At 50.0% G+C, this 14338-nt stretch overlaps 1 protein-coding gene across 1 annotated transcript in view; it reads right to left on the reverse strand.

The window, feature by feature from the left end:
- Positions 1-14338, reverse strand: part of TBL3 (transducin beta like 3) — a 192600-nt gene that overhangs the window by 25051 nt on the left and 153211 nt on the right. The window contains exons 14-17 of the mRNA XM_069209783.1: positions 8273-8423; positions 4410-4640; positions 3866-3936; positions 3366-3522 (exon numbers count right to left, since the gene is read on the reverse strand). Coding sequence (XP_069065884.1) covers positions 3366-3522; positions 3866-3936; positions 4410-4640; positions 8273-8423 — 610 coding nt within the window. The remainder of the gene's footprint in view (positions 1-3365; positions 3523-3865; positions 3937-4409; positions 4641-8272; positions 8424-14338) is intronic.

The raw sequence follows: 14338 nt of genomic DNA on the forward strand, positions 1-14338 counted from the left end.
TAATGAGAATAACAAGGAGGAGTCACTGGCCAGTCAGGACAGCCCCTAAGGTGTCCTGAGCTGAGGTGACTCTAACTTTTAGATATCCTCCATCTTGCAGATGGAGGATTCCCCCAATAGGGATAGGAATGTGACCCCCTCCCCATGGGAGGAGGCACAAAGAGGGTGTACCAACCCCTCAGGGCTAGTAGCCATTGGCTACTAACCCCCCCAGACCTAAACACGCCCTTAAATTTAGTATTTAAGGGCTCCCCTGAACCTAGGAACTCAGATTCCTGCAACCCAAGAAGAAGAGGACTGCTGAGCTGAAAAACCCTGCAGAGAAGACGGAGACACCAACTGCTTTGGCCCCAGCTCTTCCGGCCTGTCTCCCCCCTTCGGAAGAAAACTGCTCCAGCGATGCTTTCCCCAGGACCAGCGACCTTTGAATCCTCAGAGGACTGCCCTGCTCTAGAAGGACCAAGAAACTCCCGAGAACAGCGGCCCTGTTCACCCAAGACTGCAACTTTGTTTCCAAAGGAGCAACTTTAAAACGACTGCGTTTCCCGCCAGAAACGTGAGACTTGCAACTCTGCACCCGACGCCCCCGGCTTGACTTGTGGAGAAACAACACTTCAGGGAGGACTCCCCGGTGACTCCGAGACTGTGAGTAACCAAAGTTGTCCCCCCTGAGCCCCCACAGCGACGCCTGCAGAGGGAATCCCGAGGCTCCCCCTGACTGCGACTGCCTGACTCTCAGATCCCGACACCTGGAAAAGACCCTGCACCTGCAGCCCCCAGGACCTGAAGGATCGGAACTCCAGTGCAGGAGTGACCCCCAGGAGGCCCTCTCCCTTGCCAGGTGGCTACCCCTAGGAGCCCTCCCCCTTGCCTGCCTGCATCTCTGAAGAGACCCCTTGGTCTCCCATTGATTCCAATTGAAAACCCAACGTGTGTTTGCACACTGCACCCGGCCGCCCCCGTGCTGCTGAGGGTGTACTTTCTGTGCTAACTTGTGTCCCCCCCGGTGCGCTACAAAACCCCCCTGGTCTGCCCTCCGAAGACGCTGGTACTTACCTGCTGGCAGACTTGAACCGGGGCACCCCCTTCTCCATTGAAGCCTAGGTGTTTTGGGCACCACTTTGAACTCTGCACCTGACCGGCCCTGAGCTGCTGGTGTGGTAACTTTGGGGTTGCTCTGAACCCCCAACGGTGGGCTACCTTGGACCCAAACTTGAACCCCGTAGGTGGTTTACTTACCTGCAAGAACTAACAATTACTTACCTCCCCTAGGAACTGTGAAAATTGCACTGTCTCGTTTTAAAATAGCTATATGTGTTTTATTTGAAAAATATATATGCTATTGTGATTATTCAAAGTTCCTAAACTACTTACCTGCAATATCTTTCATGCAAAGTATTACGTGTAGAATTTGAACCTGTGGTTCTTAAAATAAACTAAGAAAATATATTTTTCTATACAAAAACCTATTGGCCTGGAATTGTCTCTGAGTGTGTGTTCCTCATTTATTGCCTGTGTGTATGTACAATAAATGCTTAACACTACTCCTTTGATAAGCCTACTGCTCGACCACACTACCACAAAATAGAGCATTAGTATTATCTCTTTTTGCCACTATCTTACCTCTAAGGGGAACCCTTGGACTCTGTGCATACTATTCCTTACTTTGAAATAGTGCATACAGAGCCAACTTCCTACATTAACCTACACATTACATCTGTTTATCTGTTTAATATGACGTCACGTAGTCATTCTGTAGAAGACATAAACCTAACATCACCACCCATGATAAAGTACTGAAACCACTGATGCCTTAGACAGACACCGGCACTTAGAGAGGCATGGAAGGGGGGGATAGCTGAGAGAACAGATTTTTACGTATTTTCTATAATAAGACAGAGCTCCAACTTACTTGTGTTTGCTCCTTGTCCTTGGCATATTTATGGCTTGAGGTCAGGCCACACACTCTTGTCTCCCTGACATGCACTGCAGGAAGATATCTATTGATTTATATTCCTCTCCCTCAACTCTTTTCCTGCCTTTGTGGGACCGGCTTCGTGGGGAAGAAGGGATTTTGAGTAATTTCCCATATTCTTAATAAAATGTGACTATAAAGTAAGTGTAGATCTCCAGTAACACGCTTCCTAACCCACCAGTCTCTATTTCGTCACAGAGTGGGGTGTGGTCAGTAAGGCTTGATGCTTGCACACCACCCCTTGAGGAGATAGGAAAGGGTGGAGTAATAGCACTTGAGTTGCAAGGAGTCTTTAAAAGTCTGAGGTGAATAGTGAATCTTTCAAGGCTATTTTTTATGGGCGCTTCTGGTGGAGGATGACATAAGCCAGGCACGTCACCGTGTGATGAGAAAACATCGGGGCTGTGCGTGGGCACGCCCCGACAGCGCTGCTGTACAGCATCAGCCGTATGCCCACACAGGTGCAGAGAAGCTTGTGAAAGGGCATGACTTTCACAGGGAGTAAGGGTCAAGGAAAACGCTGTCAACATGGTTTATTTTTAAAATGTATTTAAATAACTGCTTCAATAGAGAAGCTACAAAGGGGGAGGGCACAGCCCCTGAGCCCTTGAATACCATCCGCCCTTGCCCTTCAGTCCTGCCACCTCTTAGCAGGGATTGCTTCTAAGGGTATGAGGTATGCTCGGACCATATGCTCTTGAGTCCCAGTCTCTGAAGAAGGCACTGCTTCCACTGGTAACTTGTGGTCAGTCTATGCCCCATCGGACCTGGCAACCGTTAGCAGGAATCGCCTCTACATGTAGGAATGGCACTATCGTCCTGAGTCAGGACACTCCTTTACGTCACGGCCTCCATTAGAAGGCATCATTTCTTTAGATAAGAGGAGATATCAGACTCCATGCCACATCATATCCTGTGGCCCTCATCCCCTTCGAGGACACCAACTGTACAGGTGAGGGGGGCTGCATTTTCATCTCTATTCAGTCATCACATCTTGCAGCAAAGATTAAGGGTGGATGAAAACATCACGCTCCATGCTAATTTCAACCCAGACTCTGTTCTATTTTCACTGTCTATCCGGCCTCTGACAAAGTTCCTTTACAGGAGCATGCAGATGTAGAACAACAGTTCTCATCCAACAGGCAAGCTAACTGGTTAGCAGGAGACATAACCTGTAGCGAAAGGAGTATTTTCCTTGCTTGTGTTTTTTTTTTACTTTTTCTCTCTCTCTACCTCACCTTCAATCACGCAATAGACTGTGCTTGGGAAGAAAGGCTCTAAAGTCCACTGCCACTTCAGGAATCATACAGCCCCCACAAAAACACCAACTCAGAAGGTAAAGTGAATTCTTATAATGATGCCAGATGGCTCAGGTGAAGACCCAAGGTACCTTCCAGAGGATGATGCAGGAGTCGGTGGAGCCTGTGACCAACGTGTCATCTGCCTTATTGCAATGTAGACCCCAGACCTTATCCTCATGGGCATCCAGCGTCTTCACACACTCGTTCGTCTTAATCGTCCAAAGCTTCAGCAGACCATCTGAGCCACTGTGGACAAAAAGTAGAAACATGTTCAGAACACTAAATGGAATGTACCAGCATGCCTCTTCGATCCAAGTGACAGTGGCCACAAGATGTGATGTTTTTGGCTTGGGAGACAACTATAAAAACTGTTTTCCCTTCTATTTAATAACGGTTCTCTGTATGAAGTTCCTACTTTACATCTTGGCAAGAGTTTGTATTACGAAGCATTTGAAGAGGCCAAGCAACATTGTGGATATTGTGCTACATCAAAATGGCCATGAATAAGGTTACAATTCTAAATAAGGCGGCTGCCATAGGTTCAGTTAAATATCTTTCATATCCCAGCTTTCCTAATGTGCGGACCTACCTGGTGAGCAACTGAGTCCCACGACTAACAAAGACAACCTTCAGCACGGATGCATCATGACCTTCAAAAGTCTACAAGAGAGAGACAGACATCAAAATGGTTAGGAAAAAGTGTCAGGAAGGAAAGTAAAGCTGAATTACTCAGGACAAAGGTGCATCAATGCAAAGGGCAAGGGTTTCAATCCCTCATCCACTTCTCCTAATTTCCGTCCTTACTCCTGCCTAATGAGACCCCTGAGGTGTGGCAGTGCCTAAAGCTGCTAGCACAGGCATGAGGTGGAGAAAAATGTATTACTTCGACTCTTAGAGTAATTGATTTAAGAACTGGCAGAAAAGGTTGGTTTTAATCTATTTTCTGAAGATGGGAAGGTTGAGGTTATTCCAAAATAGACATGCCACACCGATAAAAATGTTGAAATTATTCTGTACAATCACCTCTAAATTTTCTTCTGTTTCACATTCAAAACTTTTTCCTGAATTGTAAAAAAACATGCAACAGGAATATGGGTCATAAAGCAGATCAGCCAGTCAGCCAAAGGACCCACCTTTAGGCAACTATAGTCATGCAGGCCCCACAGCTTCAGCGTTCCATCAGCAGAAGAAGTCGCCAGCACTTGATCTACAGGCGAGAACTGCACACACCAGATGCCACGTTTGTGGCCACGGAAGGTGCCCTGTAGTGTACAATCTGTTGATGACCACAGTTTGGCACTCTTGTCTTGTGAGGCGGTGGCAATCAGTTTGTCATTTGGCGATACAGTAATGCTGTTAATGTCCTGCGGAGGAGGAAAAAAAAAAAGAGGAATGACATCCTGCACAAGCCCTCTCGAGCCCTGGAAGATACTTGACCCATTATTCATTACTAACATGGATACAGGATAATATTATAAACAAGCATTAGCAAAGCCAATAGCTCTTCCTTTTGGAGTCGAGTGGGGTAGACTGGCGAGGAGGGGAGTGGGTAAATTGGAGTGGAGTGTGGTGGATTGGAGTGGAGTTAGGGAGATTAGAGTGGAGGGCGGAAGACTAGAGAAAAAAGGGGTAGATTGGGCTGGAGAGGAGTGGGATGGATTGGAATGGAGTGGAGCAGAATGGAGTAGGGTGGACTGGAGTAGGGTGGACTGGAGAGGGGTAGACTGGAGAGGGGTAGACTGGCAGATGAGGTAGAGTGGAGTGGACGGGGTATATTGGAGTGAAGTGGGGTAGATTTGACTGGCATGGGGTAGGTTAGAGCAGAGTCAGGTAGATTTGAGTGGGGAAAATTGGAGTGGAGTATGTAGTTGGAGTTGAGTCAGGTAGACTGAAGTGAGGTGGGATAGATGGATGAGGAGTTTTGTAGATTGGAGCAGGGTAGACTGGAGTTGAGTGTGGTAGGTTGGAGCGGAGTGGGATAGATTGGAAAAGAGTGGAGTGTGGAATACATTGGGGTGGGGTAGACTGGATTGGGGTATATTGGAGTGGAGCAGGGTGGTGTAGAGTGGAGCGGGGTGGTGTAGAGTGGAGTGGGGTAGTTTGAGTGGCGTGTGATAGATATGAGTAGAGTGGGGCGGGGCAGCGTGGAGTGGGGCGGGGCAGCGTGGAGTGGGGCGGGGCAGCGTGGAGTGGGGCGGGGCAGCGTGGAGTGGGGCGGGGCAGCGTGGAGTGGGGCGGGGCAGCGTGGAGTGGGGCGGGGCAGCGTGGGGCGGGGCGGGGCAGCGGGGAGCGGGGCGGGGCAGCGGGGAGTGGGGCGGGGCAGCGGGGAGTGGGGCGGGGCAGCGGGGAGTGGGGCGGGGCAGCGGGGAGTGGGGCGGGGCAGCGGGGAGTGGGGCGGGGCAGCGTGAGTGGGGCGGGGCAGCGTGAGTGGAGTGGGGCGGGGCAGCGTGAGTGGAGTGGGGCGGGGCAGCGTGAGTGGAGTGGGCGGGGCAGCGTGAGTGGAGTGGGGCGGGCAGCGTGAGTGGAGTGGGGCGGGGCAGCGTGAGTGGAGTGGGGCGGGGCAGCGTGAGTGGAGTGGGGCAGCGTGAGTGGGGCGGGGCAGCGTGAGTGGAGTGGGGCGGGGCAGCGTGAGTGGAGTGGGGCGGGGCAGCGTGAGTGGAGTGGGGCGGGGCAGCGTGAGTGGAGTGGGGCGGGGCAGCGTGAGTGGAGTGGGGCAGGGCAGCGTGAGTGGAGTGGGGCAGGGCAGCGTGAGTGGAGTGGGGCAGGGCAGCGTGAGTGGAGTGGGGCAGGGCAGCGTGAGTGGAGTGGGGCAGGGCAGCGTGAGTGGAGTGGGGCAGGGCAGCGTGAGTGGAGTGGGGCAGGGCAGCGTGAGTGGAGTGGGGCGGGGCAGCGTGAGTGGAGTGGGGCGGGGCAGCGTGAGTGGAGTGGGGCGGGGCAGCGTGAGTGGAGTGGGGCGGGGCAGCGTGAGTGGAGTGGGGCGGGGCAGCGTGAGTGGAGTGGGGCAGGGCAGCGTGAGTGGAGTGGGGCAGGGCAGCGTGAGTGGGGCAGGGCAGCGTGAGTGGAGTGGGGCAGGGCAGCGTGGAGTGGGGCAGGGCAGCGTGGAGTGGGGCAGGGCAGCGTGGAGTGGGGCAGGGCAGCGTGGAGTGGGGCAGGGCAGCGTGGAGTGGGGCAGGGCAGCGTGGAGTGGGGCAGGGCAGCGTGGAGTGGGGCAGGGCAGCGTGGAGTGGGGCAGGGCAGCGTGGAGTGGGGCAGGGTGGAGTGGGGCAGGGCAGCGTGGAGTGGGGCAGGGCAGCGTGGGGCAGGGCAGCGTGGGGCAGGGCAGCGTGGGGCAGGGCAGCGTGGAGTGGGGCAGGGCAGCGTGGAGTGGAGTGGGGCAGGGCAGCGTGGAGTGGGGCAGGGCAGCGTGGAGTGGAGTGGGGCAGGGCAGCGTGGAGTGGAGTGGGGCAGGGCAGTGTGGAGTGGAGTGGGGCAGGGCAGCGTGGAGTGGAGTGGGGCAGGGCGGAGTGGAGCGGGGCAGAGTGGAGTGGAGCGGGGCAGAGTGGAGTGGAGCGGGGCAGCGTGGAGTGGAGCAGGGCAGAGTGGAGTGGAGCAGGGCAGCGTGGAGTGGAGCAGGGCAGCGTGGAGTGGAGCAGGGCAGCGTGGAGTGGGGCAGGGCAGCGTGGAGTGGGGCAGGGCAGCGTGGAGTGGGGCAGGGCAGCGTGGAGTGGGGCAGGGCAGCGTGGAGTGGGGCAGGGCAGCGTGGATTGCAGTTGTGGCTGTAAGGCTACATCTCTTACAACTAATTGCATATGATTATAGTCTGCCTGAAAGCGCCTTCGGTGGAATACGTATGAGAGTAAGCACTTAAGCACATGTTTTAAGGAGAAGTTGTGTAGCTGCGGCACAAAACTGAAGCCCTTTATACAGACACATACTTTGCATTCACAGAGAAGGGGAGGAATACACATAAGACTAAGGACACATATTTTAAGGAGAAATGGATTAAGGGCAGTGCTGCCAAAAATTGAGGCACTTTAAAAGCCAAAGACTTTGGGCCTGATTACGATCTTGGCAGAGGGGATAACTCCGCCCCAAATGCGTGCCATTTTTTTGGTGCCAAATTCAAAAACAAATTATGGCAACAACACACAAACCCGTAGGACTGAAGTTAAAAGCAACCAAAATGTGTAGCATAGAAATGGAAATGACGGACAGAAACTCTGAATCACAGCGCGAGTATGCAGAGGAGGAGCGCAAGGACCCTAATCATATGAAATCAATTAATACTTGGTCCGTGCTCCGGAGAAATAAAAGGAAGTGATGTGATGTATTTGGTGGCCAATTAGGAGGCAGCTAATAAGAATGGCAATCAATCTCGCTAATGGTAATTAATGGGCAGGTGCCAAGAACTTTACTGTATACTGTACCCTTCACAGCAACAACAGAGAAGGCACACCGTTAGACGAGACCTAAAAATATTTGTGAACATTTAAAATGAGCAACAAAGCAGGTCTGCAGAATTGAACATACTAAGGCTGAACAAATGTTATGGACCCAGTTTCGCAAAAAAAGGAGAAAATAAATTGCACTTTTTGTGCGTATGTACAAATTTAAGAAATTTAGAGCAGGCAACTGAAAAATACTCCAACTAGCAGAGTTACTGATAACTTGTCATATGTATAATGGATGGAAGCTCAGCAGCACATGGCTTCAAACCGAGCTCTGCCAACATAGTAACAACAGTAGCACATCACTGGTATCTGTGTACTGCCAGAGAGAGCTGCACAGAAACATTTATTAAGTAATTTTCAACTTGACAGTGCTATGATACTATTCATATTTGAACTGCTGCCTGTGTTCAAGTTTCACAAAAATCACTTCTTCACTGGCACATCATAGTGGAAGTGTGACCTCTGAACGTAGGTTAACCATCACATTAAGGGCAAAAGAAAACTTTTAGTCCAGCTAATCAGAGACATGTGGAGTAAACCAGTGATGCTGTTACTACATATCCTACCTTGTCGTGGCCTTTCTCGGTCACACTGGCCTGGAGGATCTCTGGTGCAGACAGTCGGACTTCATTCACTTTGGACGTCAGCGACTCTGGCAACCTCCAGATCTTCAGAGTGCAGTCCTGGCTGCCTGTCACCACAAAGGACTCTTTCATTCTGCAACGAGGCGGGGAGATAAGAGGCCACTCTGAAATTAATATTTTTAGTCAGGGCTAATGCGCAGAGATAGAAGCGATGCTAGAGTTTTATGTCTCTTCGTCAGAAATGATGGCTCCCCAAGCCTTCCCCCCAGCCCCGATAGTAGTGCCTAGGAAGCTGTTTGGAGTTTTTACAGCAGCTGATAAATACTAAAATGCTGGGCTTGGGTATTTATCAGTTCTGATAAATACTTCCTAATCTGAGTTTTGGGGCAACTGCACCAAATTCCGCATTTTCTGTAAATCCTGGGCCTGGTCCCCTGGCACATTCCGGCAGGTTTAACCTGTAGAAATAGACAGGGGGGAATTAAGGGGCGGGATATTTGCACAGTGATCGGAATTTAGCCTACATAAGTGATGGAAGACATATATAATGGAATACAAGAGAGGCGGAGGATGGCAACAAGGGAACATTATCTGTCTTTGGCACTGGTGGGTCACAGAGTGGATCATATCACACCCACTGTTAAGAGTAATAATTTCACTTTGCTAACATTTTACTGTCTGAACGTTCTTACTCAGAATACAAGTAAATGAAAGTATCAGTACACTGCAATATTATTAATTTGCAATAAAATGATATAGTGCCTAGATGCATTCCTTCGTCAGTGCTAGTTCTCCCAACCCCAACCCGCGTCTGCCTCCCTGAAGCAAGGCATCAGAATCCCAAAGAGGAAACAGACGCAGATGTCTGACAGACTTGCGATGTATGCTGTCCCTCATTACATGAAGACTCTCTGATTTTTATTATCATGTTTTTTTTTCCAGTCAGTCTTTTGAACTTTAAGCTACTGGGACCCCTAGGAGGCTACATCGAATCACAGTGAAGCAAAGAAATTCAGCTACAAGTACTCATGGAGCCCTAGCAACAAACTTGTAGTTTTGTAGAATGTAAGCCAGAACAGCTAATGTGCCAGAGTGCTGAACGTGGTCGCTCGGTTAGGTTATGGAATTGGGAATTTGTATAAAGAAGTGTTTACCAATTACTTGTGTTCATGCTGTTTTGTGTAGGCATTGTCCTGCTGTTGTGTTTCAACCAGGGTAGCTTCTCCCATGAGCGTTTTTGTCCCCAAACACAAATAGTGTGGGTTGGTGGTTGTAAGGAAATGCCTCCTTGGCATGGTTACCCCCTGACTTTTTGCCTTTGCTGATGCTATGTTTTGAATTGAAAGTGTGCTGAGGCCTGCTAACCAGGCCCCAGCACCAGTGTTCTTTCCCTAACCTGTACTTTTGTTTTCACAATTGGCACACCCTAGCATCCAGGTTAAGTCCCTTGTAACTGGTACCCCTGGTACCAAGGGCCCTGATGCCAGGGAAGGTCTCTAAGGGCTGCAGCATATCTAATGCCACCCTGGGGACCCCTCACTCAGCACAGACACACTGCTTGCCAGCTTGTGTGTGCTGGTGAGGACAAAACGAGTAAGTCGACATGGCACTCCCCTCAGGGTGCCATGCCAACCTCACACTGCCTATGCAGTATAGATAAGTCACCCCTCTAGCAGGCCTTACAGCCCTAAGGCAGGGTGCACTATACCATAGGTGAGGGCACCAGTGCACGAGCATTGTGCCCCTACAGTGTCTAAGCAAAACCTTAGACATTGTAAGTGCAGGGTAGCCATAAGAGTATATGGTCTGGGAGTCTGTCAAACACGAACCCCACAGCACCATAATGGCTACACTGAAAAATGGGACGTTTGGTATCAAACTTCTCAGCACAATAAATGCACACTGATGCCAGTGTACATTTTATTGTAAAATACACCCCAGAGGGCACCTTAGAGGTGCCCCCTGAAACCTTAACCAACTACCCGTGTAGGCTGACTGGTTTTAGCAGCCTGCCACACTCGAGACATGTTGCTGGCCACATGGGGAGAGTGCCTTTGTCACTCTGTGGCCAGTAACAAAGCCTGCACTGGGTGGAGATGCTATCACCTCCCCCAGGCAGGAGCTGTAACACCTGGCGGTGAGCCTCAAAGGCTCACCCCCTTTGTTCCAGCACCACAGGGCACTCCAGCTAGTGGAGTTGCCCGCCCCCTCCGGCCACGGCCCTACTTTTGGCGGCAAGACCGGAGGAAATAATGAGAATAACAAGGAGGAGTCACTGGCCAGTCAGGACAGCCCCTAAGGTGTCCTGAGCTGAAGTGACTCTAACTTTTAGAAATCCTCCATCTTGCAGATGGAGGATTCCCCCAATAGGGATAGGAATGTGACCCCCTCCCCTTGGGAGGAGGCACAAAGAGGGTGTACCCACCCTCAGGGCTAGTAGCCATTGGCTACTAACCCCCCAGACCTAAACACGCCCTTAAATTTAGTATTTAAGGGCTCCCCAGAACCTAGGAACTCAGATTCCTGCAACCTAAGAAGAAGAGGACTGCTAAGCTGAAAAACCCTGCAGAGAAGACGGAGACACCAACTGCTTTGGCCCCAGCTCTACCGGCCTGTCTCCCCCTTCAGAAGAAAACTGCTCCAGCAACGCTTTCTCCAGGACCAGCGACCTCTGAATCCTCAGAGGACTGCCCTGCTCTAAAAGGACCAAGAAACTCGCGAGAACAGCGGCCCTGTTCACCCAAGACTGCAACTTTGTTTCCAAAGGAGCAACTTAAAGGCAACAGCGTTTCCCGCCAGAAGCGTGAGACTTGCAACCCTGCACCCGGCGACCCCGACTCGACTGGTGGAGAAACAACACTTCAGGGAGGACCCTCCGGCGACTCCGAGACTGTGAGTAACCAAAGTTGTCCCCCCTGAGCCCCCACAGCGACGCCTGCAGAGGGAATCCCGAGGCTCCCCCTGACCGTGACTGCCTGACTCCCAGATCCCGACGCCTGGAAAAGACCCTGCACCCGCAGCCCCCAGGACCTGAAGGATCGGAACTCCAGTGCAGGAGTGACCCCCAGGAGGCCCTCTCCCTTGCCCAGGTGGTGGCTACCCCCAGGAGCCCCCCCCTTGCCTGCCTGCATCGCTGAAGAGACTCCTTGGTCTCCCATTGATTCCTATTACAAACCCGACGTGTGTTTGCACACTGCACCCGGCCGCCCCCGTGCTGCTGAGGGTGTACTTTCTGTGCTAACTTGTGTCCCCCCCGGTGCCCTACAAAACCCCCCCTGGTCTGCCCTCCGAAGACGCGGGTACTTACCTGCTGGCAGACTGGAACCGGGGCACCCCCTTCTCCATTGAAGCCTATGTGTTTTGGGCACCACTTTGAACTCTGCACCTGACCGGCCCTGAGCTGCTGGTGTGGTAACTTTGGGGTTGCTCTGAACCCCCAACGGTGGGCTACCTTGGACCCAAACTTGAACACTGTAGGTGGTTTACTTACCTACAAAAACTAACAAATACTTACCTCCCCCAGGAACTGTTGAAAATTGCACTGTGTCTAGTTTTAAAATAGCTATATGTGTTTTATTTGAAAAGTATATATGCTATTGTGATTATTCAAAGTTCCTAAAGTACTTACCTGTAATTCCTTTCATGCAAAGTATTACATGTAGAATTTGAACCTGTGGTTCTTAAAATAAACTAAGAAAATATATTTTTCTATACAAAAACCTATTGGCCTGGAATTGTCTCTGAGTGTGTGTTCCTCATTTATTGCCTATGTGTATGTACAACAAATGCTTAACACTACTCCTTTGATAAGCCTACTGCTCGACCACACTACCACAAAATAGAGCATTAGTATTATCTCTTTTTGCCACTATCTTACCTCTAAGGGGAACCCTTGGACTCTGTGCATACTATTCCTTACTTTGAAATAGTGCATACAGAGCCAACTTCCTACAGTGGTTGTATGGGATGGGTAAAGGAGGACGGAGTCTAACAACCTTCCACCCTCGCCTGTGTTAAGGTTGAAAAAATATGTTTTTCTTTCTGAAAGCTAGCTCGCACCTGTATCAGCTATAGCAGTGTTGATGCACAGCAGCAAAAGGCCTTGTGCCTTTTCAAAAGAACTGGGCATTAGGACGCCCGAGCCTTTCCAATGCACTATCTGTGGATCCTTTTGTAGGGTGTACTGTTCATGGTCTAGGCTCCAATGGAAAAATGCAACTCTGTGTTCTTGATTACAAGCCTTCTTGTAGATGGAGCATGTCTAGCCCTATCAAGCACTGGTCTGTTTTTCTTGGGTGTGTCTTTGTACATGATACTTCCTGTCAGAGTGCTGTTCTGTTGTTGGGGTCCCTTTGAACCTTTGATCCCTGTACCTTTGTCTCCATAGCCCTTGTGGGCCCTGTCCCTCAAGTGTCTCCCCCAGGTTCTCTTTCCCCAAGGCCTCCATTTCTCAGGTTCCCTGTTACATGGTAACCCCTACCAGAATGAAGTGGGATAGCTCATAAGAGCAAGGTATATCTCTACTGCCTTTAGCCAGTTCAAGACAGCTGTGATGTCTGCAACAGGGGAAAGGTGGTTCTGATGTTAGAGATAGGAAAGGGATAACTTTGTTGTCTGCCTGAGAGCGATATCATCCAGCAGAGCAAGGGGCGTTCTGCAAAAGCTGAGGGGTAGCTCAGTTGCATCTGGCAAAGTGAGGGATAACTGTGTTGGCTGATAGGTGAACTATAGTTCTGCTATCTGTGATGGGTGAGACAACCGTGCTGTCTGTGCAGAGGAACAAACCAGCTGAGCGATGTACAGCTGTTGTTAGTGCCAGGTATACATCTGTGCAATTGCACCTTTGTCTGGACAAGTATCAGTCCATCCCCATCACCATCCTAATGTGTTCTCAGGAGTGCAGGACAGACAAGCCAATTGTGCCCGTTCACTAGTCCTTATATTTACTTGCATGTACAGGGAAGGCTCCTTCCCCTTTCTTGATAATCCATACATGTCTCCGCACTGCACAGAGTTGTGGAGGTTTGAAATGCTTGTGAGTTGGGGGTTCTCAGTTGCTCTGCATTAGATGGGTTGAGAGGCAATAAAAGTCCCTCTTGGTGGCTCAGAGGACTAATGCATCCCCTTCAGGGATCTGTCTTTGACTTCATGGTCACAAAAACGAATCCTGGCAGGTCACACATCCTCACTTAACCTTTCATCCTTTCAAGCTGATAAAATGAGTACCACTGAGTTGGGCAACAATAAACATCTGTTATTTCAGAGCAAAGATACCCTTCCAAACGAACACCTGCTTTACAATTTCACATGTAATGCTATGTTAAACATGGTGGTTTTGTAGATATTCACAAATGACAGCCTGTTATGAGCCATTCCTTAACATATATCTGGATTTGGTAGATTGAGGCAGAGTGTAGGAGTTATGAGGACATCAAAAGTTCGCTCTTACTTTAGGATCTGTGACTAGGGTCCATTCGTAATTGCAGAGCTCTCGTTTTACAATATTATGACTGCAATAGATCACCACTGTAAGTTACTGAGTTAGTGAATGTAGAAAGTGGTGTCAGTATAGAGAAAACATTAGTTGGACCGGTGCAGGGGAGGGTGCAGAGAATAAGGGCACCATTAATGTGGATCATAATCATAAACAGGCCACACAAGCAAAAGCCTAAGAAAAAAACAGGCTCATTACAGTCTTGTCAGCCTGCTACGCCAACTGTAAAGAGAAAGCATTGGAAAGGTAGGGGATCACACAGAGGACTATGAATACAGTTCTGCAACGGCTGGTATACTGCAAACACAGTTCAAGCATAGACTACGAAACTTATTGTTCATCAGCTGATAATTGGCTAAGAGGATCATTCTCAATGCCCTAGGATGTCCCAGGTAGGGCTAGGATTTCAAGGCTGAAGTAAACATGGTTTCATTTAACGTGAACATCCATGATCCAGCAATTAGAAATATCCTTGATAAACAGCTTATTCACATGTAACCAGACCTTAATCTATACACAAGCTTTATAGCGTCAATGTAAATAAAATAAACTGT

Source organism: Pleurodeles waltl, chromosome 10, assembly GCF_031143425.1.
Source record: "Pleurodeles waltl isolate 20211129_DDA chromosome 10, aPleWal1.hap1.20221129, whole genome shotgun sequence".
Classification (NCBI taxonomy): domain Eukaryota; kingdom Metazoa; phylum Chordata; class Amphibia; order Caudata; family Salamandridae; genus Pleurodeles; species Pleurodeles waltl.